Source organism: Glandiceps talaboti, chromosome 4 (genome assembly GCF_964340395.1).
Source record: "Glandiceps talaboti chromosome 4, keGlaTala1.1, whole genome shotgun sequence".
NCBI lineage: Eukaryota > Metazoa > Hemichordata > Enteropneusta > Spengelidae > Glandiceps > Glandiceps talaboti.
In genome coordinates, this window is record NC_135552.1 from 9,933,263 (window position 1) to 9,956,001 (window position 22,739).

At 35.2% G+C, this 22,739-nt stretch overlaps 2 protein-coding genes across 3 annotated transcripts; one reads left to right on the top strand and one right to left on the bottom strand.

The window, feature by feature from the left end:
* Nucleotides 1–1,579: 1,579 nt before the first annotated feature.
* Nucleotides 1,580–10,873, bottom strand: LOC144434601 (NAD-dependent protein deacetylase sirtuin-2-like). The gene is made up of 13 exons (XM_078123074.1): nt 10,846–10,873; nt 8,935–9,102; nt 8,315–8,485; nt 7,592–7,633; nt 6,677–6,783; nt 5,925–6,050; nt 5,178–5,307; nt 4,734–4,793; nt 4,416–4,471; nt 3,686–3,762; nt 2,972–3,029; nt 2,126–2,266; nt 1,580–1,700 (listed from the first exon to the last, which is right to left on the bottom strand). Exons 2-13 carry the CDS (start codon nt 9,092–9,094, stop codon nt 1,590–1,592), a joined length of 1,239 nt encoding a protein of 412 aa, XP_077979200.1. The 5' UTR covers nt 9,095–9,102; nt 10,846–10,873; the 3' UTR covers nt 1,580–1,589.
* A 1,110-nt stretch (nt 10,874–11,983) lies between these two features.
* Nucleotides 11,984–21,169, top strand: LOC144433881 (uncharacterized). Of its 2 annotated transcripts, none has more exons than XM_078122274.1 (6): nt 11,984–12,126; nt 12,668–13,037; nt 13,817–13,941; nt 14,380–16,144; nt 18,409–18,512; nt 19,350–21,169. In XM_078122274.1, the coding sequence occupies exons 2-6, from the start codon at nt 12,728–12,730 to the stop codon at nt 19,488–19,490; spliced, it is 2,445 nt and encodes an 814-aa protein (XP_077978400.1). In that variant the 5' UTR covers nt 11,984–12,126; nt 12,668–12,727; the 3' UTR covers nt 19,491–21,169. The 2 variants fall into 2 exon arrangements, with proteins under 2 accessions (XP_077978400.1, XP_077978401.1); XM_078122275.1 differs by having other exon boundaries at nt 12,671–13,037.
* Nucleotides 21,170–22,739: the final 1,570 nt, after the last annotated feature.

The window sequence follows — 22,739 nt, forward strand, 5'->3', positions numbered from 1 at the left end:
TGTTCTATCTCTGTGATGACAATGAGCATCAGCTTTCTTGGTTCTGCAGTGCTCAAATATGAATAAAAAACATTCAAAGTTTTGATAACTCATCCCAATATTTCATACATTTGTAAACATGCTCATGCAGGTATAATTACATTATTTTCCAATATCTTTCTGCTGGAAAATACTCATGACCTAAAGGGTGAGATCAGTATTTCAATGTAGGATAAAGTTTTAATCTGGAGCTCTGCTTTAGATTCAAAAACATTAAGGTTTTCTAAGATTGAACACATTACTAAAACTGTTTGAAATCACTTATGCCTGATATTTTCAGTATCATGCAAATAGCTAGTCTAGTTCCTGATGACTGTGTTCTGATTTTACACTATGTTATTTTTACACATTATGTGTGAAGATAACGAAGTGTAAAAATGTAACACGGTCGTCAGGAACTAGACTAGCAAATAGCCAATCACTATCGGGATGTGGTAAAGAGTATTATGCAATGAAATGGAATGCGAACTCTGCTTGGTGAGTGTGACAAACAGAAACTACAAAATGGAAGTGACTGTGACTTCCCTAGAGGAAACACTATAATAGTCAGCAGCAAAACATTTTGAAATAGTACTAGTGCTAATTATAATTTCTAGTTAAATACTTTTTTCTTTCAAAAATATGTCACACTTTATATAATGTTGTCCGTGTTTGATATGTTACAGTACACAAGATATGTACAACTATTTACGAAGTTATGATTTATTTAAGAATTTGTACAAAGCAATTATTCATAGCCAAACTATTAACATTTATTACACCAAAACTTCAGGACGGTGGGGGAGTCTTGATTATAACTTTATAATTCTCAAACTTAAAATCTATTCTTGTTTTAATAATTCACTTTTGATATCAATTTCAAAATTACTAATTGCATTATTCCTATAATACAGTATTTATATTCCACTAAAATAAGTACATTGTTGGATTATGCTGGGATAAGTTGTAATTTTTATAAACATTTGAAAAAAGTTTTGGGTGGGTACCCATATCAGCTTGACTTACACAAACTAGTATTGTTATAAAGGATACCTAGCAATATTACACATTGGTTTTATTCATCACTTTCACTTATCAGTAACGAGTTGGCATTTATCTGAAATTGGGCAGAAGCGACGTGGGGGCCGTTCTAGGGGACTTCTGTTACACATATTGTTGACTGTGTATTGTTGTACATTTACAATAACAATAGAAACAGTTGACAATACGTTTAACAGAAGTTGTCAAAGAAGGCACGTATGTCACTTCCACCTAAGTTCTAATCAATGCCAGCTTCATACGGGTTAGTGAAAGTCAATGAAATTTATCTTGTTAAAGTTTTTATTGAACACAGTAAATTCATTAGTCATTACAATGACATTAAATCATTGACATTGTTCATTTTATGCTTTTGTACATCTGATGAAAATGACATTTTCTTATCAGATATGTACAAATCATTTTATCTCAAGTCTAAGGATTGTAATTATAGTGTTATTTACAATTTCTTTCCTATTTTCCAATCTTGTCAGCCTCCTGTGTAGTCTTTCAATACAACATGATTACAGTGTTTATCTCTTCGCAGCTCCTTTCTTCTGTGGTTTGGTTTTATGAGAAACTTCACAAGGCTTTAAATTCTGTGGTTTCTGGCCTTCACCCTTGATCAACAACTCCAGCTTTTTCTGCATTGGAAAATAAAGAAACATCAAATATAATTACGTACTATACTTGCACCAGTATGCACATGTAAAATCATTGTTTGCAAGATAGTGTTACAGTAGTAAGAGAAACATACCATCCTTTTTCAGACCTTAGCAATAACAATAACAAACCTCTTTTCTGAAGTAAACAATAACAAATTACCTACCCCTTTGCAGAAAACAATTTTTCCACTCAAAATTAATTTGGAGTCAATCCCCTTTAGCTAGGCTCCTTTTCAGACAACACATATGCTAAAAGTACACTCCATTTCAAACTCAAATTAACTGTTTCTCAGAAAATGCTTTTCTTCAAGACATAGAGAATTGCTATTAAGATTTCTATTGGTTGATACATCAGAGTTAATGAAGGTTGCCTTCTAAATGTGAGAAGGAAGTAACATACTTACCTTCAAACCCAGCAATTGTGCCAATTCCATTACACCATCATCACAGGTACCAAAATATGCTACATCTCTATAATTATCGTCACTATCATACTTCAATGTTTGACCTGCTGATATACCTAGAAACATCCCCAAGGCGTCAGCCTAAAAACACAAAATAAACACAAAATATAGATATTGAGATGATGATGATGATGATGATGATAATGATGATGATGATGATGATGATGATGATCATGACAACGACGATGATGATGAGGGTGGTGGTGGTGGTGATGATGATGATGATGATGATGATGATGATGGTGGTGGTGGTGGTGATGATGATGATGATGATGATGATGATGATGATGGAATATCTTGTGATGAAGTACATGTTCTCTTTATTCTTAAAGCTGGTGTCAGCATAGTGATAGCATTGTTTCAAGCAGTGTTTATTTCCAATAATGCTTCATCCCAGTGTACAGCCGACCTCTCGTAAGCCAGAATGGCATACTTTTATAACTCTATTTTACACGATACAGGGTTGGTGAAAGTGATTTTTTGGGTTCCCCAAGCAGAAAGAAATGCAGCTAAGATGGATCTAGCTTTGCCTCGCCCTCCTCCCCTTTTATGGAGGTAATCACCCAAAGGATACTGGGCTAAACCCTCATAGTGAAAACAATTTCACACTGGCTAATGCCTCTAACAGCGTGTTAGCAACTTTATCTGATACTCCTAACCCCTAATGTCACAGTTTCCTTCATTTTGTCTGAGTTCTAAAACAAAAAGCTATGCTACAGAGCACATGCACTGGGAATAGTGTTCTTTAATCTTGCCTGTAGACCAAACAACATCAAATCCACTCACTTCTGCTTCTACAGGTTTATCTCTGTTGATGAGTAGTCTTGGTGTTGTAACAGGTACCCTGTAAGGTAAGTAAACAATGCATATGTATGTACATAACAGTAAACATTTAAAAAATGTCATGATCAAAGCACAGTACATAACCCTGACATATATTGGCAACTGGAATAACTTTAACTCTCTGGGGAACGTACAATCCATTGCAGTTTCTGTCTGTAAGTGCATAAGACTTAATCCTTCACATAGCAACATCCATCCTACCACGTCCCCATTTACATAGCTATGTTGAATGGGGCATAGGAGTGGTTCAAACCTTGCCAAAAAAACTGTAATTATTCATAATCAAATGGAAGCGGTGAAACAACTTGCAGATTCCAAGATGGCCACTCTAACCATACAACCATGTAAAATTTGATGCAGTTCACATGGAAATCCCCATCAAAATTACATTACATGGCATAGAAATCTATGCATATTTTACCTGATCTTCATTCTCTGTTACCAGTATTCTAAAACCCTCGCAAACTTCTTTAATTTCATCAACTTTATGCTTTGCTACAAATGCAGTACATGATCAGTAAACTGTATATTTCATATTTCAATTAGTTTCACTTCTTGTGGGATTTCTCACCTGAGAGTGCAAACCTTCCCTGCTATATATGGGACATATAGATACACTACCAAAGAATGTTATCATGAATAACAGTTTTGACTGACCTGTTCACTAGAGATGCAAATGGTTGGACAGCCAATGATGTACCAAGTATTATCAGCAAGTCACATTTTGGTAAATCCTGTCAACAAAGAAACATGACATAATTATCTCTATATATTTTAGTGGTCCTCAAACTGACATACCTCCTTACTTACTATGCATGTAATTGCACAACACAAAGTCTCATTCAAACCTTACTGACATACATATAACAGTTACTGAAAATTCTCCATATATTGTGACAGCAGATTGAAAAATAGGTCAAAAGTAATTTAATAATGCTTGAATGCATCCATGTACATCAAATGGCTAAACTTCACTTTGTAGTGACTATGAGTTTTATCACAGCAAAGTCGTAAATTATATAAACAACAACTCTCATAGGTGTGAAGGATCTCAAATATAATATTGTGTGAGTGTTGCATGTTTGAATCCTATATTCTTGCATTAAGTTTTTTTCTAAATGGAGCTATTAGGGTTAGATAGGCTCATGGCTTTTCTCCGAAACAACTTTTCCTATGGTTATGTATGTGTGTGTGTGTGTGTGTGTGTGTGTGTGTGTGTGTGTGTGTGTGTGTGTGTGTGTGTGTGCTAGTTGTATCAAACTGAAGATCATATGAAGGAAATAGCTTATGATAATTTAGGGCAGAGTTCATTGAGAGTCGATGCCAAAATATCCAAATATCAATGCACTCTTCCACCACATGTAAACAAAATACAAACACAACTTACTTCTTCTGCTCTCTTTCCAAACCTAGCTGGGAGATTTTCACCAAACATTACAATACCTAAATGAATGAATACAATGTAATATGGACAATTTAGTTTCACTCTACTTATCAAAATAGTACCTTATTGCACACTTTCCTTTTTTAGATTTTCAGCCAATTTTCTGTCTATTATTGTTACAAGCATTTCCGTAGTTTTCTCATTTTTTTTTAATTTATCTTTTTTTCTGGCATTAGATATCATCTTGTGGAATTATTAGGACAGTTGATGACATACTAGGGGTTTTCTGTAAGTATATATGTATATACTGTATTACTTTACCTGGTCTGATGACAGCACTGCACTTTGTACATTTGGGTATTTTATCGGCATCTACTTCATCTGTAAAAATGTTTGAAGAATATCATATGTCTAACAAGTGTTTTGATATACATAATTTTGCCATTATATATCTATAAAGATGCATCAATCAATCAATCAATCAATCAATCAATCAATCAATCAGTGAAATATTGATCAAATCAACCAATCAAATAAATGATTGATTGATCAAGCAACCAATCAGTTCTTTTTGTCATTTCAAGGCATCAGCTTCTAAAGAATACTTGAGATACAGGAGAGGGGGTAAATTTTCATTTAATGCATTTCACAACAATTTGGCAATAACATTCTTGAAGGCAAATTTCACTATGAATATCAGTATTGTCATCACCTGTGATGTTATCAAACATAAAATACAACCAAATAACTCTTTATATTTCTTACTTTTGATCCATTCCATGGTGTATTCAGTCTTGCAGTCATCATTTAGACAATACCATACATCTAAAGATCCGTGGGCTAAGACAGTTTTATCTTCTGGAATACCAGCCAGTTTATCAAGTGTATCAATGTTCTACAGTCAGACATAAATTAAATGAAAGTTATTTCATTACAGCTGCATTACAGTGATCAGTGTCATTAACACAAAGAAACCATACTGTGTATAGAGGTATCTTGTGATGTATTAAGGTCAACGTGCAGTTTATACTTTTGAAGATAAAAGACTTTGGCCTTGTTGGAATTGTTGCCACTAGCGAACTATACAATTTCAATAGACCTAAATGTATGGAGGTATCTTCTCCCTCTAGGATAAATTACTGAATCCTCTGTTATGTGCCATTGTTTTTTCTCGTTTTTTCATTGGATGTTCCTATCTCACACCATGGAGGTATGAAGTACACCAAGCTTTACCAACTCCTGTGCACTTAGCATGCCAGCACTGTACTTTACCAGCCACACACATTCATATCTGTTTATATTCTCTACATTGTGTGTGTCGGACTGCAGAATGATGTACAATCCCTGCCAGATCACAGTCCCTTCTATAAAGTGCTTCATGGTGATCACAAATAAAGTATCTCCAAAGAAAGACCAGTTCCCACCTGTTACCAAGAGGAGTATCCAGGCTAGTGATAGATGGCCTGTGTCCTGGTAAATAATCATAACATTGTCCTGTTTACCACAGCTTACCTGTGTAAAATGACGGAGCAACAAACCTTCTTCATGTAGTAATCTAATGAAATAATGAGCTGGTGTTGGTTTGTATCCACCAAGAAGTTTACTGGCTCTGACCTTGTAGAATGGTTCAGGGTTTTCCTGTTTTCATATAAAGGAAACACATTTTGATACAAACAATTCTCAGAAGTATCTCCAAATTTGAAGGGTAAGTCTGTCTGATAAATCTGTAACACAAACTGACTGAATATGGTATCCACGGTGTATACGTGCCAAGATAATAGTACTTCACTTCTTTTGAAAAATGACTACATTTGAGAAATAAGTTGGCCATGTTTTTGGTTTTGGCCCACTATCTTTAAGTTGTATAAACCTTCCAAACACTAACAAATTTTGCATGTGATATAAAAAAATCAAGAAAAAAATCATCACTTCTAGCCCTATTCTAACATCCCTTATGTCCAAGTTTCCATAAATTCCTACAAAAAGTGAGGTAAACACAACATTCTTAAAGGGGCAAGTCACACAAGGGATTATTTTGAGGTATGATGTAAAGAGGCCATACAACTGTTCTTATCGATTGATGAAATGTAAAACAAGTGCCTGTACTTCCAACATGTTATGTGTCAAGTGTTAATATTCCAATTCAGTTGTTTACTTTCACTGTTTGTCTGTTCATCAATGCTTTGATGTCAGCTGTTGTACAAATGTATGTACATGTACAGAAACTATCAATACACAGGTTGAAAGACAAGGATTAACTATACCTTGAAGAAGTCAATGGAAAATATACTTGTCGGTGATGGTAAATTGTACTTGTCTATGTTGTTATATAAACCAGTGTCTTTGCTTCGAAAATCAGGAATGCCAGCAGCTAAAGAGATGAAAAATAACAAGACTTTTAGGATCCCATATAACAAGATGTAAGACATAAATATGATGTATAGATGACTAAGACATAAGCATGTCATCTATGTAACATGACTCAATAAAAAAAAACCAAGATTATTTAAAATTGAAATTCAATATCGAATACCTATTTCAGTCCCATCGATGAGTGAACCCTCTAAATGTTATCATTCACAATGTACAACGCTGGGGGTCAGACTAACTAGACTAGCTGTAAACTATTTCCTGACTCCCCGTTTTAACCCTTCTCTCTTTTGTTTTGTAATCATTTAATATACATTTGGATAAATGAATTTGCAACTACATGCTAAAAATGCAAACTAATAATTCAAACAAAATATCACAATGATTAATTATACTATACAAAGAGACACACACTTAAAAACCTACACTGTGGTTGGAACAAAAGAAACCTTGGGTTGATTTGACCTGTAAGTTGGGCGTCTAAAATGTCTCCAAGAAGGAAGTGTATCAAATTCAGATGGTAAGACATGATGATGCTGGGTGGTTAAAATTGAGTGTGCTTTTTTTTAGGACTTGTTGTATTTGAACAAGTAGCTGACCCTTACATCAGATAGCAATCAGATAGAACACATAATGTGTATAGCTTAGTTTTTTATCCCTAATATCTGAAATAGGTGTTGATGAAAATCTAACATTTGCTCAAATGCGTTCTTTTAGTCATCTATATTTGGACATGAAATTATCCCTGAATCATAATTACATCACAAAATTATCAATATTATATTTCACAATGACTAAATTCTACTTACATGTTGAAATACCAGCACCTGCCATTGTTATTATATTCTTACCTACAAAAATAAGCAAACACAGTACACATTTTAAAATCTATATTTTCATGTGATGTGATGTGATGTGATTGATGAAGAGTTTGTCATATGCTTTCTATCATAAGGAGCATGAATTCTTAATCAGTGATTAGAATAATATGGTAACAATCTTAGTTTTTATATAGCACTTTCTCCACACTGCTTTATAATTATTACCGGTATGGACTTATAGTGGCGCAATGGCACTCTATACGTTTTCAACTCCCTGTAGCCCACGCAATCCATTGCAACCTCTGTTAGTCTAGTCCCCTATACAGTATTGTTACGATATACACCTCCACTCACTCTTGAATCTCCACTGGGTTAGTTAGAGACCAAGTTGGTATCCAGACTAAGCCTCTGTAAGCACATAGGGTTTAAGCATTCACGTTCACATTGCATACCTCTATCCTACCAGCTCCCTAATTATACATTTATGTTGATTGGGGCACAATCGTTCAAATCTTGCCCTAGTACTTTATCTACTTAGTGACTAAATGACTCTAGCAAGGCTTTAACAGACAACTTGCAGATTCCAAGCCGTCCACTCTAACCATTTGACCATCATGACTCGATCCACAAGTTAAAAGTCTCAAGTTATGTGCACTGTAACAATGAATGTGGTGACAATACACACACTCATCACCACCATGCTTTACTTACACTTTTTGTCAATGATATACTTGGCAATTCCTTGCAGTGTTAGATCTTCTAAGACTTGTTCGACATCTTCTTCGCTAATAGAATTCATATGGGCAGCACCACCATACATTTTTTGTACCATATTTGCCATCCCTACAGTAATTCTGTTCATCTTATCCTGCATATCTTGCCCTATACAAACCATATTTGAGTCAATTAACAAATGGTAAATATTGTAGTGCACACTCATTGTGGTATGTGTGTGATGACAACACAACAATGTTTTTTCCGTTATTCAACTCACCATTGTCATCAATAAATATTCAGATCTCCCTGTAGAGGGGGATAACAAGGCACAGGGGTGTGCTACCAAAGTTTCAAACATCTACCCATTTCTATTTGCAGTCAAGCATATCTCCAATTATCCCGATTGGGATAAAAAAAAATGTACAATGTAGTACTGTATCAAATTGAACTTTGGTTCCAAACACAATCTTGAAAATTGTAAACCATACTATCAAATTGAATTTTTGTTCCAAATTCCAGGTACAATTTTGTATATTATAGAAGAAGTTGTCTAATGAACAATTTCACGTCATTATAAAATACATGTGAAAGGTGATCTTTAACCTTTAACCTACATTGTCTGTCAAGGTCAGCTGATGCATTCAGAGCTGCATTAATCATATCCATATCAAGTTCTTTCTTCTTTGGTTTGTCACTACTTGTGTCTGGGTCTTTATCAGGCCCATCTCTTTTCCCATCTACACCCTTCTCTGGGTTGTCTTTACTTGAATCCATTGTTTACACTGAAAAGGACAAGACAAAGAACTTGAATGTAAACCTAAACATTTGATGCAAGAAGGACTGCATTGTCATATAGGAACTAGACTACAGTTTCTCATAAAATGGAGATAAAGTTGAGTACTCAGCAAGGGAGGAAGTCCTACATTACAATCATCATAGTGTGGCAAACTACATGTACATGTACATACAAGACACTTACATTGTTGATCACCTACTCTGCCACAAGAAAATCTATAAGGTTTTCTTTCACTGTGATGTTAACACCTTCAAGTTCTGCACACTGACCCATTCACAAGTCAAGATGCACTATTTAAGCTTAAACTAGAGTTGGGGTTACATCATATCCTTCTAATACTGTAAACAGTTAGATTCCAAACAGGACATCCTTAAACTACTACTGGATTTTTCCAATCTATCAATATATCAATAGGTGGTCATTTATTAACTAAGACCCCCTTTGGGTGGGAGAAATATGGTCAAAATAGCACTCCATTTAATATTAAGCTAATAAATTAATTTATTAATTAAGCTCTCCCTTCAGGCACTAAAATTGGGTGAAAGAACTATGGTCTATATAACATCAGACTCCAATACATATCCCATTCATTCCTATATAGGCAGGAGAGACTCTTAGTTTAAAGTATTGTAACACACACACACACACACACACACACACACACACACACATACACACACACACACACACACACACACATGATCTATTTTGCATTTATCCCAGTCATGATTTTGGCACAGCAAAGTTAGCATAAATTGTTATGACAAATGTTTTCATTTCATCCTATAAAATTGTAACTTCCGGTGATTCTAACTTGTAATGTAAAGTAGATTCGGAAAAGTGTTTCAGCTGAGTAGGTTATTCTTCCAAGATTATGTATGCATATGGTTCTAGAACGGTAATAAATCAAGGCTTTGGATTTCCGTAATTATAGAAAGTAACAATTTATACAATCCATTTATAAAGATCATTTTACCCTGTGAGCAGGTGGTGTCACCTACCATGGAGCTGAATTATTTATTTGATAAGTTTGCATGCTGTCAAACAGCTATGGGACTTATACATTGGTCATTCTGAGCAGTGTTCTATTAGTCCCAACAATAGTATATATTCAATCTGCAAGTGCTTGAACTATGACCTTGTAACTACTCCTCCCATTATTTCATATCTTATGCTTGAGTACAGATATTATTATTATACTATATCAATCCCAAATATTTTTCTTCATTCATCGAAAAATACTATTGACAAGGGTATCTTCACTTCTCATCTTTCACTCATAGTGACAAGGCCCCTTAGCTGGTCATTCATAGACTGAAGAACAATATTGGGGACTTACACACATATTATATTATCTTTGATACTTAACATAGCATACCACCTCATCATTTTGTTCCATATGGGACACTGAGTAGTATACCAGAGAAGGAGGAGAAGAATAATGCAAGACAAGAATGGTTGTCATAGAGACGGTGTTACTGGTGGTGTGGTTACTAATACTATGGCAATTATACGTTGGCCACGACTCTGAAATAATTACTTTCATTATGATTTGATTTGATTTGATTACTGTACAGTAGTGTTATTTCTGTAAATAAACTGTCTACTTTCTAAGTTTAACGTAATTTCATAATTCAAGGTCGACCTTATAGATATGAAAGAAATTTACGTTTTTATGTTGAACACTCTAATTAAGTGTTATTTGTGTAGATAAGCGGCAACAGCTCACCGAATAAAGACTCCAGTCCTGTTCGTGTTGATGACTGTCTGTGTAGCAGTATTCAGCACTCGTTATTGTTGATTTAATCTTTGTTGTTACTTCCTTACCTTGAAAGACAGATGGGTTGTAATCTATCATACGGTTAGTGCGTTTACACTCGGACTAAAATCCGGGACCGGTGAAATGTCCTGGGATGAAAATGTATCTTGACCTGTTGGAATACCGACTCTGCAGTACTTCACCTTGTTTGAAAAGTTGATTACTCAATCGCATTGCCGTGAACAATTCGTTATATACGTTTCAATAGCTTGGCAAAGCTTCATTTACAAAACGTGAGCAAAATAGCAAGTATAACTGAAGGTAAACAAGTCACACTCCATTGTGATGATGAGAGAGTTCATATCTGAATGTCACAGCTAATAAATATCGTGTGGCCATTTTGATTAGCGCGCCACCACAGGCTTAATATTGGTTGCTTTTGTTTTTTTTGGTCACTAGTAAGTTATCTTGAACAAAGTGATTCATCAAGTTCCCGCGCATACTACGTTAATAGAGTTTTTGTTTCTTTTAATTTACTTAATTTTAACGAGACCAAAAAAATGGGTCTAATGGATTCGGAGCAGAAATAACTTTATCACTGATGCTTTTTAGGAGTAAAATAACAACCTTCCATGTGAAAGGAGTCGTTTGTGAAATCTTGGTTATAAAATATTAAAAAATTATTACTGTTCGATTTCAAAGTATTTGCATAGATACTGGTAGACTAGTATGGCGAATATAATTGATTCTTGGTACTGAAGTTTATATTTACATTGTGTTCCATGTTGTTGTCTTGAGCACACAGTATGGTCTGGATACACACGATCGGCCTACATTTCAAAGTTACACCACATCATGCATCATGTGATGCTTAAGGTTTGTAGTCATCCCCGTGTATTAAAAGTAGTTCCATAAAATCATTTTATTTCACCACAAATGGTTGCTTTTTAGCCCAAAATATATCCAAAATATGCCAACGGTATTGTAATAAATCCATCTTTGTAAATTAACCGTGTAAAATATGTGAGGTAGATTTTGTTGCGCAAGCAGACGCGCAGACGCAGACTGGAGTGATACTCAGAGTGATATCATTCCGCGTTCACATGACATCATCATACGGTGTAAATATTATCGATGGAGGTTGGTGTGGGAGTACGTCGCCTGGATGTGGAAAGAAACCGCTGTACCACGTCAAGTTTTGAACGCATTGTCGAATTTTAGACGTGCTTAATGAGGGCATCGTTTGAACAGGTTAGTAAATAAGTACTTGACATTCCCGATTACATGTTTTGCGTGACAACATTGATGTGTCAGACATTGTCTTAGTGTGGTGTCTGACACTTTCATATCCTGTACACGTACACCGTCGCGTCGTACGACATTTCTCTAGCTCTTGCTCGCCACTGACCCACACACACAAAAATACAAAATACTATCATGCATTGTTCTGGTGTTGCGTTGATGCCGACTGACACTGTATGAACATTTCCTTCGATGTCCGTTCAATTCTTTTGAACTTGAAAATAACAGGTGAAATTCTAGAGATTGATGAGAGAAAGTATTTTTCCCCACCACGTTCCGCAGGATCAGGAGTACATTCTTCGTGGACGTGACCTTACCGTGACCTCTACATAGCTCTCAGACAGTATTTCTGTTTTATTCATCCAAGTCTTCATTTACAAGAAAAAAAAAATTAAAAACCGAGTCCGTTTTGTGGTGGATATCTGCTTTTAACAGTTTTTTCTTTTAAATTCAAAATAATGAAAGCGGACAATTCTACTTTCTCCCCCAGCAGACACTATATAAATATCATTCATCAACAAAACATTGATTGACTAAAGTTGGACCAAATATGGCAGCTTCCCAGCCTTCTAAACGTGAACGACAATTTACTGCTCACCAAGAAATGGGGGAACCACAGCAATTCCAACCGGATCGACATGATGACGACCTAGAGAAAACTGTGAGGTCTTCATGTATGCAGTTGTTTGAAGTAAAGACAGAACTAACTCAGATGAAGGATAGAATTGGATGTTTGACTGATAATATTGACCAATGTTTGACTGTGATGAAGAAGAACCCGGTAGTTGCACGGCAACTGGATGCTATGCACGGTGAATATCAGAGGAGGAAAGCCAGTACAGTGAACATGGCCAGAAAAGGTGAGTTGTCACTTGGCACGACGCCATCTTTGTGTAAAGTGGAATGAAATTATGTGACGAAAGGACAGCATTATATCAAATCAAATCATATCCATATACTGTAGTATTATATATGATATAAATTTGTAATTTGCTTTTGAAGCTTGCACATTTATTTCTATATTTACCAAAAAATACATCTTTTTGTCATTTTCTGAATAGTTTATTTTCATAATCAATACTGCTATTTGAAATTGCACAAGTTCAGTATTACACATTTTTCAAAACTTTCGATATTTTTGTGTGTTATGCTGCTTTATAAATATTATTGTTTAAGTACAAAATTAATTTGGCATTTGACAGACAACTGCAAATAGTGGTCAAAATTTGTGGTGAAATTCATTTCTAGTTGTCCCTGAGTGACTTCGATTTTGTTTACGATCTATTCTACAATTGTTTTGGCCAAGCTAGCTAATCACACATATATAATAGTTGTGACAGAATAGTTCAGTGCTCGTAAAATATAATTCTTGATATGTTTAGTTTCCATGAAGGTATAAAATCGGTTTCTCTTTTTAGTCACTGGGCGTTAGACATAGCATAAAGGCTGATGCAAAGGCAAACTCGTGTACACTGTAATATATATACAGTCTGCAAATATTGGCCAATTGCCAACTGTCTGTTTCTTTTTGTTGTAACCTGAAAATTGAAATAACATGTTTGGTATTAACAATTATCAAGTTGAATACATGTGAAGAGATTATTTCATATAATGCTTTTCTCCCCATTGATTGGTTCAGGGAATGATGTTCACTCACTACTTGGCACTAGAGATGGAAATGAGTGGAATGAAAATGACTCCTTTGAGTTTGAAAAGGCAGCAAACAAAGAACAGGATTACACAGCAGTAGTTGATGGATCACAGGTAAGGTGTTTGTAATATTAACAATTGAATTGACATTAAATGGTGATTTCATCTGTTGCCTGTACATAATTTGTTTAATATATCTGAAGGTTACTTCAAAGGCTTATAAATTGAAGAAAAAAAACAACCTACAATCTCAGAAAGAAAATGTCTATGTTTGCTTTTCAAATGTTGGGTTTACAGAAATACTAGTCGCTCATTCATCTACATTGAAATGAAATGTGATTGTGTGTATGTTGAGCAATAATGTTACAAAAAAATATGGTTTTAATGTGTATGAAAAGTTGTTGGGTTTGTGAGTTTGCCTTCAAACAATCATTTCATTGTTAGTACTCAACCATGTATGCACTGTTTTGACATGCGAAAGGATATTTCATCTTTCCGCATCATTGCAAATCAGTGAATGTCTTGTAAAAGTAAGTGTTATTTTAATTCCAGTGTAAAACATCTGACAAGCCAGGAAGACATGACACAGTGGGGGATACTGGATTTATGGAGCCAAGTACATTCAGTACTCTACAGACAACAACACATCAGCCACAGACTTTGTCTATATGCCCTGTACAAGAAGGACAGAATCTGACAGGTTCTACAACACTTGCGGTTGATGATGTCCCTAAACATGGTGCTGGATTAGAGGCAGCTGGGGTGGGTGAAGAACCGGATGATACACTGGATATGAAAGCATGTAGTCTTGTAGATGTGTTGGGTAACAGTCAAGATGTAGAAAGAGACAATGATGGGAGTCAGAGTGAAGAGAGAGAGACACTGCCTCAGAGTACTAATCAGGCTGACAGTGAATGTAGTGATAAAAATGATGTACCACCTCATAGTTTCTTTGCGCAGCAAGAATTTGCTCAGTTAGAGCCACAGAAAAATTCTGACATAACTGGTAATCTTCCTACTTCCAAGTCTACTGATGACAAGAGGGTGGAGGCTTCTGTTAGAAGGAAGCAGAAACCTGCAGAATCTAAGCCGACAAATGTGTGCTTAAATGATGTGGTGGTGCCTAAGTCAGCCAGAAAGTGTGACTCAACTACTTCAGATATCACTTCCTGCGACACTTGTAATGTTTCCAGAAGTTTGCCATTCTTGTTAGGAAGACCGGAACATTCCACTGCCTGCCCCTTGTCATGGCAACCACCTCAAGTACTAGCTGCAGCTGCACAGGGAAGTTCTTCTGCATGCAGCCCAGTGTGTGAGAACTTGCTTTCACAGCATCAGATTGGATCAGCTGGGCAAAAGAGACGAGCCGTTCCAATGGCCATCAAGTTTCCTCCAATGAACAATACTAAAAATAGAGAAAGTGTGAAAGAGTTGAGAACTGTAGCTGAAAACATTGCATCTTCGGACACATTTATCAAAAGTGAAGTTAACCATGTAGCAAGAATTGATGCTGTAATTGAAAGAAAAGATGAACTCTTTCAGTCAGATGACAATGTCTTGGGACAAGAATCTGAAGATGACACACTGTGTGAATCATGTGACAGTCAACAGTCTTCAGACAGTACAGATGAGACATTAACAAATGGTAGACTGAAGGGTGCTACATGCAGTAGGTTGAACAATGAAACATGTCTGCCTGTTTTACATGAACAATTACGAACTAACATTGAACTATTGAAGGATTCAGATCAACAACACGGAAATCAGAACTTGAAGGAAGGTGCAAGGAATATAATCCTACCAGAGTTATCACCTCAAACTAGGAAAGCCGTGGATACTGAAAATCTGCTTCAGAAAGTAGAAGAGAGCGATCTGAAGGACAATCATTTGTACTTCAATGGACTTCCAGCTTCTCCTGATACATCAGCTTACAGGCCGTCTGAAATGACAGAACATACAGCAGTACAACCTGTGGTAGAAAGCTCAGCTCAAGAAAACGGCCTCAGCCATGTGAACCACACGGCTGAATTGTTAGAAGATACAGGAGAAAAACAACCTGGGTTACAAAGTAGTAAGGTTATTGCATCAACAAAACCTGCTGTTATGACCCAGTTACCAGCTTTTCATCCTAAGTTCTTTTACTATGGAAGGAAAAGTCAGACACCTGTTTGTACAGTGAAGTCCACCCAGCCACAGTCAGAGGCTGTCAGCATAGTGAAGAAACCATCCGATGATGTCGAGGAAGAGCCAAAAGTAACAGCAGATGGAACAACTTGTACCAGTCAGAATGGAAATCAGTTACTGAAACGGTATCAAGGTAAGGTACATCTATGTGTACAGTCTTACTCGGGGTAGTTAAGTTATTAAAAAACTCTACCAGTGTCTCAATTATTAACCATGGTTTCTTCAAAATCTTGCACACAAAACTGAATTTTGTATAAATGTTTTCATCTATTTTAGCAAGGTTTTAAACTTTTTACAAAATCAATTATAATATCAAAATACAGCTTGTGTGTGTAATTGAATATTAAGCAGTCCTGAATTGGCAAAGTGCCACCATGAATTGGCAAAGTGCAGCCATGAACTGGCAAAAAAAAATTTTTTTCTGTATACATCATTGGAGGTAAGAATGGTGAAAGTATTCTGAATTCTAGTATAATGAATTGACACCAGGTTGGACATAATCAGCAATGTAATAATTCCTGTTATGGAGAACATCTCTAGAGATCCAATACTGTAAACGTGGATATTTTCAATATTACAGACTTCCAATAGTTGTTTAGTCACTACTTTCATCGTTCTTGTTTTAACATTTAACATTTATTTATTTTCTATATAGCGCCCTTTCTATTATAAACAAATTTCAAAAGCGCTGAACATTAAGAATTAAAAATTAAAAGCATTGGGAAATAAAATGAAATACATGTACAGTTAAATTCGTACTTGATAAACAAATTACATGCATAAAAGACCCGATAAAACAAACAAAGTACTCATAAAATTTTCCAGTGAAAAAAGCAAAAATCAGTCTTTAGCAAATATTTCCAGGTTTACAATATTTTCCCAATAATCCATGCCTCACTTGTATCTCACTGTCACCATCTGCATCTCAAAACAACAACAACATCCCAACCTTATCATTCAACTAAACTATGCTGAAGTGTTCTGTGTTTTGTAAGGCTATTATATATACACAAACACTAAACTATGCTGAAGTGTTCTGTGTTTTGTAAGGCTATATATACACACACATACACAGTCGTTCACATATTTCTATACAAAAAGTTAAATATATATATATTGATTTTGTAACTTTTCTCACATTTTTGAAGTGAAGCTGCTTTTTTCCAACATGTAAAAAAAGAAATTAGAATATGTAGTTTATGATTACTGTTGGTAGAAATTGTATTTTATAATCACAGTACCAATAAAATGCAGCCTTTATAATGTACGGGTGTGGCTGATGAAATATTGCAACACAAGTTGCAATACTGTTATACAGTATGATTTCTGAGAATTTGACGTCAATGTAGATTAGTGTATTGACATTTTGACACGTGAACTATGGTATTGTAATGCAAAGTAATCATGCAGTCCACGTGGTCAGGTCATGGCATGGAATTCGTAGAAAAGAGGTCAGGCTGTAACCTACATCTAATGTTGTTATTTTTAGTCAAGGTTATCTTTTGTCATGCAAATGAGTACAAAGAACCCTGCTTTAGTTGACAGGAGTGAATATTGTTTATTTGACTGTGTGGCTTTTTGTCATGTGAGGATGATCCATTCATGTATGTGTTCTGACTTTTTTAGTTTCTTTCAGATTTCTCTAATCCAATTCACGTCCAATTCACATGAGCAAAAAAACTTAGCATAGATACAAACATAAAGCCCATCGTGCTGCTCACATGGCAAAAAGCAAAGATATCATCTGTTGTATACATAATACAATTGCAATTAAAATATTTACAGTTTCAAATAAATATTTACAATTTCAAATAAATATTTGAAATACAATTATAATGAAATGATAGATGCCAAGAAGTGTTCAGTGTATGTCCACTGACAGACAAAATAAACCATTTATAGTAATGTATCATCATTGTTTATTAAAGAGTGTTAGTATCCAGATGAGAACAGGGGAGAGGTTCTGCTATGAAAGTGTTAGTTCAGATTACAATTGCAATTTAGGTGTGAAAAACAGTTGTGTAGGAGAACTATAGAAAATATTGGTGTAGAAAGAAATAATCCTATGTTATCCTATTGGCTATACTTAGATAGTAGTCATACAAGAACCTGGGATACGAACATGGGCCTTTAAAAGTATGATGTTTATACATCATGGTATGATACCTTGCCAATGAACAGTCTTGTTACCATAGTTTTACTTATTTCATACCAGTGTTACTTTTTGATTAATAACAAATGTATTATATGAACAGTTATAGTTTGAAAATTATGTATGAAATCAAGTTGTAACATGAGGGCATTGAGTGATGGATTATTATGTATGATTTATGATACAATATTTTGTACTGTATTTTCTAAAAATATTGATAGTAATTTAACTTTGTTTTCTTGTAGGTGTACGTGTCAAAGTGTACTTCTCCAAAGAATGTATAGTAACCGTGGCATGTCTGAGACCCTTTGACCGGATTGGTGATGTGTATCGCATTGTTAAACAGAAGGTGGGTGGGAGATGTTAAATACTAGTAGGTCAATTTATAATCTTTGAGAGATGACACAAGTGTTGTGTATGGTACCCTTCTAATTCTAACATTTTGTCAATCTGATTGCATGATCACAGTATATAGTGTGTCCTCTTCTTGAAAATGCCAACATTTTTTTTGTTTCGTCAAATTAGATGAAAAATTTATGTATTCCTGTGAATTAATGTGCAGTTGGGGATAAGGGAACATCAGAATTTTGTGGGTCATAGAGGAAAATTGGCAAATCACGCAGAGAAGATTTACTGTGTCTTTCACATAGTTGCTGAAGAACATGATGATTGTTGAGATGTTGCATTTCATCTGAATTTTTTAGTTTGTATTTGTGTGATAGTCTCATATATGAGACAAATATGGGAAGACATTAAGGGGAAGAATACCTTGTGAATTCACTATTTTTAATAAAAAAAACTTGGATTTTGAATGCAATAAGATGGGTTTGTTTCATTGACTTTGATTTACCAGTACAGAGTTAGTATTGATCTGAACTTAGGCCGAAGTGACTTATGAGACTTGCTAGGCAACTTACATTGACAATGTTAACAGATTGTACAATCACAGTAACGATAAAAACTGTTGAAATATGTTTAACACTGTTTTTAGTGACAATTTCTGGAACACCGTTGTCAGTTGACTGCTGTATAATCTTCAGTCAAAAATGACGCTCACAGAAGATTTGCAAGTCATGACGGGGAGTTCTGGTAAAATACAGATTATGTTCTATGATATATTCAACCACTAATGAAATATTAACAATGGCTAAATATGTAACTTTACTTTCAACTCTGTATTTTTCAGGTGTATGAATGCACAGGTTACTCCCAGTTTTCACTGATTTCCAGCCAGAATGGACAGTACTTGGATGGTGGCAGTTACATTGGCAGCAGTGATATTAATGCCTTTGTATTACCACAGCCTAATGTCATGGTCATACATTAATGATACTGATGTCTTGAAGCACTACAAATCAACAGAAGTCATGTCAAATGTACAGTGTTGAATTTGTAATTTAAAAACCTCAATCAACATTAGAGTGGCATTGTTGCAAACAGCCACTGAAAAAAAAAAGACCAAATGAATTGTTTTGTACACATGAACTCTCATAATTGTTTCGATTTTAATTTCTGGTGTGAAGGGAAACTTTTATAAGGTTTTCACACTTGACAGTTTTACACCATTACTCAAACTCCGTTGATTACAAATCTCTCAGAATGTGTCATGATTGTTTTGCCGTTCCAAAGTGACCGGTACATATAATGTTTAGTTTTAAAATACAAAGGTTGTAATGTACAAGAAGTTCAACTTATAATAGTAAAGAACCACAGAGATTTTGAACTGTCTTTGTCAACGGTCCTCATCAGAATAACAAGTTCCATTATATAGCCGATTTATTTACTCCTTTATTTACTGCAGACGGTTATAACCTTAGTTGTAATTTGTCTCTATCTACCAAACTGATACGTCTTCATCAAGGTTTGATTTGCTCTCTAACAGACAATCAAACTATACTTGAAACATCTAAATTTCTAGGAAGTTTGGAATGCTACTATTTATTATACGCAAGCCAAGTTGACAGCGTTTGAACAAAGAATATGGATTAATACCTAAGTCATTCTTTTTGCCATGACAACACACTTCTACATCATTGGTTTTGCAGTGCTCAGATAAGAGTCATTCAAAATCACCATTTTTCAATTTTTCATAAATTATCTGTGTAGGTATAATTATAATATTCCCCGATATATTTTTTTCATTCAGCTCGATAATACACATTACCCTAAGGGGTTTTGTTACTTCCTGTCTTTCGACTTGTAGTGACAAGACCCCTTCGGTCATGAGTATTTGTTTGGCTGAGTGAAGGTTTGGGAATGATATCTATGTGTTGTCAGATTGTACTTGTTTCAGTCACAGACTGTCAAAGACATGTAACGTTTATTTTTTGTCATATGTATATATTGTGTAAATGTTAATTTACAGCTAATTTGTCTTACTACAGCTAGTTTCATGTTAGTGTTCACTGCCACTTTTTGATACAACCATGCAGAAACCAGTGACTCTGCACATTGTACCCCTTAAGGTAGTAAGTTGCAATTTCTTGCTACATTTTGTCTGAATGAAATAAACCATTGTACTGCAACTAGACACAGACACTCAGTCACCAATGTTTTGATGTGTGCATGGTGGCACATTAGTCATTTCATTTAGACAAAATGCTGTGATCATAAAGAGTAGCATGTCCAGTTTCTTATTCATTTTTGCATGGTAGTATTAAACAACACAAGTGAACACTAACATAAAATGTGCTGTAGTACATGCAAGGTGATGAAGTACTTCAAAATTTACCTATTTTGTACACATGTATGCAACCTTACTAATACTTTACACTTTGGCGGAACCACTTTTGTAAATTTGTCAGTGGTGCTGGGCGCAATATTTTTATATTACACGGTATAAAGAAAAGTACATTGAAAAATATTGACTGTGAAAATGAAGTCAGTATTGTAACGTGAACACAACAGAATTACATACAGATGAAATGTATATAAGATTTTGAAAGCTGTACATATATTTTATTGTTCTGCTGTATATATCACCAATATTTTATAAAGATATTAAAAGGTGGATTTTTTGTATCAGTGTGTGTTGTGTCAATGAGTAAATCCACAAAGTGGATGTGTACTTTAACATACTGTATACCTCTGAAAAATGATTGTGGTCTGAGTCGTCCTGTAATAGAGTAGTGGAAGCCATCTCCATAATACATCCCCCCCCCCCCCCCCATACAATTTATATGATGAAAGCACAAAATGTTCACTGTGTCAGAGCTTGCCAGTTCTTTCACTGGGAGTAGTTAGCAGTCTTTATTTAACCATTGTGAGTACATCTGGGATGTTGCTACATATTCTGAGTGCATAACTACAGGAATTTGGTCCAAATTAATGTAAAACTCTGGCAATTCACTGATTGGTATTATATAATGTACCATATGTGTAGTCTATTCTGAAGTCTATTTCTTGCATTCAATGGAAGAGAATGTAAGCAATTTAAATGGCCATGTCTCTACTGGTCACAATGGACACACCCCATTGAATCTCGAACTCAAGATTAAAAGTTTGTTCATTTAGTGTCGTGATGCTGATCATTTGTACCATCTGTACAATTTAAATTCGTACCTTCGGCAGAGAATACTATTTCCAGGTCCAGCTTCTGAATGTAATACCGATGCTAACAATACCGTGTGGTAAAAATTCAAAACCAGTGCCAGTTTAAAAAAAATATGTTTTAGTCTAGCGCCCTCATGCGTTAATGATTAAATTTCTTTTGTTTTTATTATGAATGTCGCATCTTATATATATCCCTGCCTGACGCACCTCGTTGCTTTCCTTAAAGAAGATAACACCAAAAGTTGTTCTGAATTTTGACAATTCTCTGAAAAATCAAACCTGGCAATGTAAGTGAAGAGCAGTAGGATCAAGTGACGTCAAGGTTGTCATAGTAACGACAAAGTGGTACCTTCAAGAGCTGGAAGAGAAAACCAGAACGTGTTACTAAAATGGTGACGTATACATTAAGCGTGTTCAACGGACTTGTCTGGATGTTCCGATCAGCATTTCACGTTTCGATCTTAATCCTGAGGTGTTTTTCAGTGACAATCAGATGTAAATCATATTGACTGAGTGATTGATTGGCCGGCTGACTGACTGACTGACTGACTGACTGACTGACTGACTGACTGGCTGACTGACTGATAATGATTGATGAATGGACCGGCCAACAGATCTGCATTTAGCAAAAGTGTTGTATTCAAATACATGTACTCCATGGATCCAAATTATACCAATCTGATTAAAATCCGATGTAGATGTCGGCTAATCGTTCATTGCTATTTTACCTTCGTTATTTTGCCTGAATTGAATTGACCTTCTTGGTACATGTTTACATTTTTTAGCCTGATCGCCTGTAGAGGAGGCGATCAGGCTAAAAAATGTAAACATGTACCAAGAAGGTCAATTCAGGCAAAATAACGAAGGTAAAATAGCAATGAACGATTAGCCGACATCTACATCGGATTTTAATCAGATTGAAATTAGACTAGTTTGCATGCATGCAAAACATCCTTAACATTTTTTTTCATGCATATACCAAAACTTCAACATAAAAAGCAAGAAAACAAATGCCACACATAAT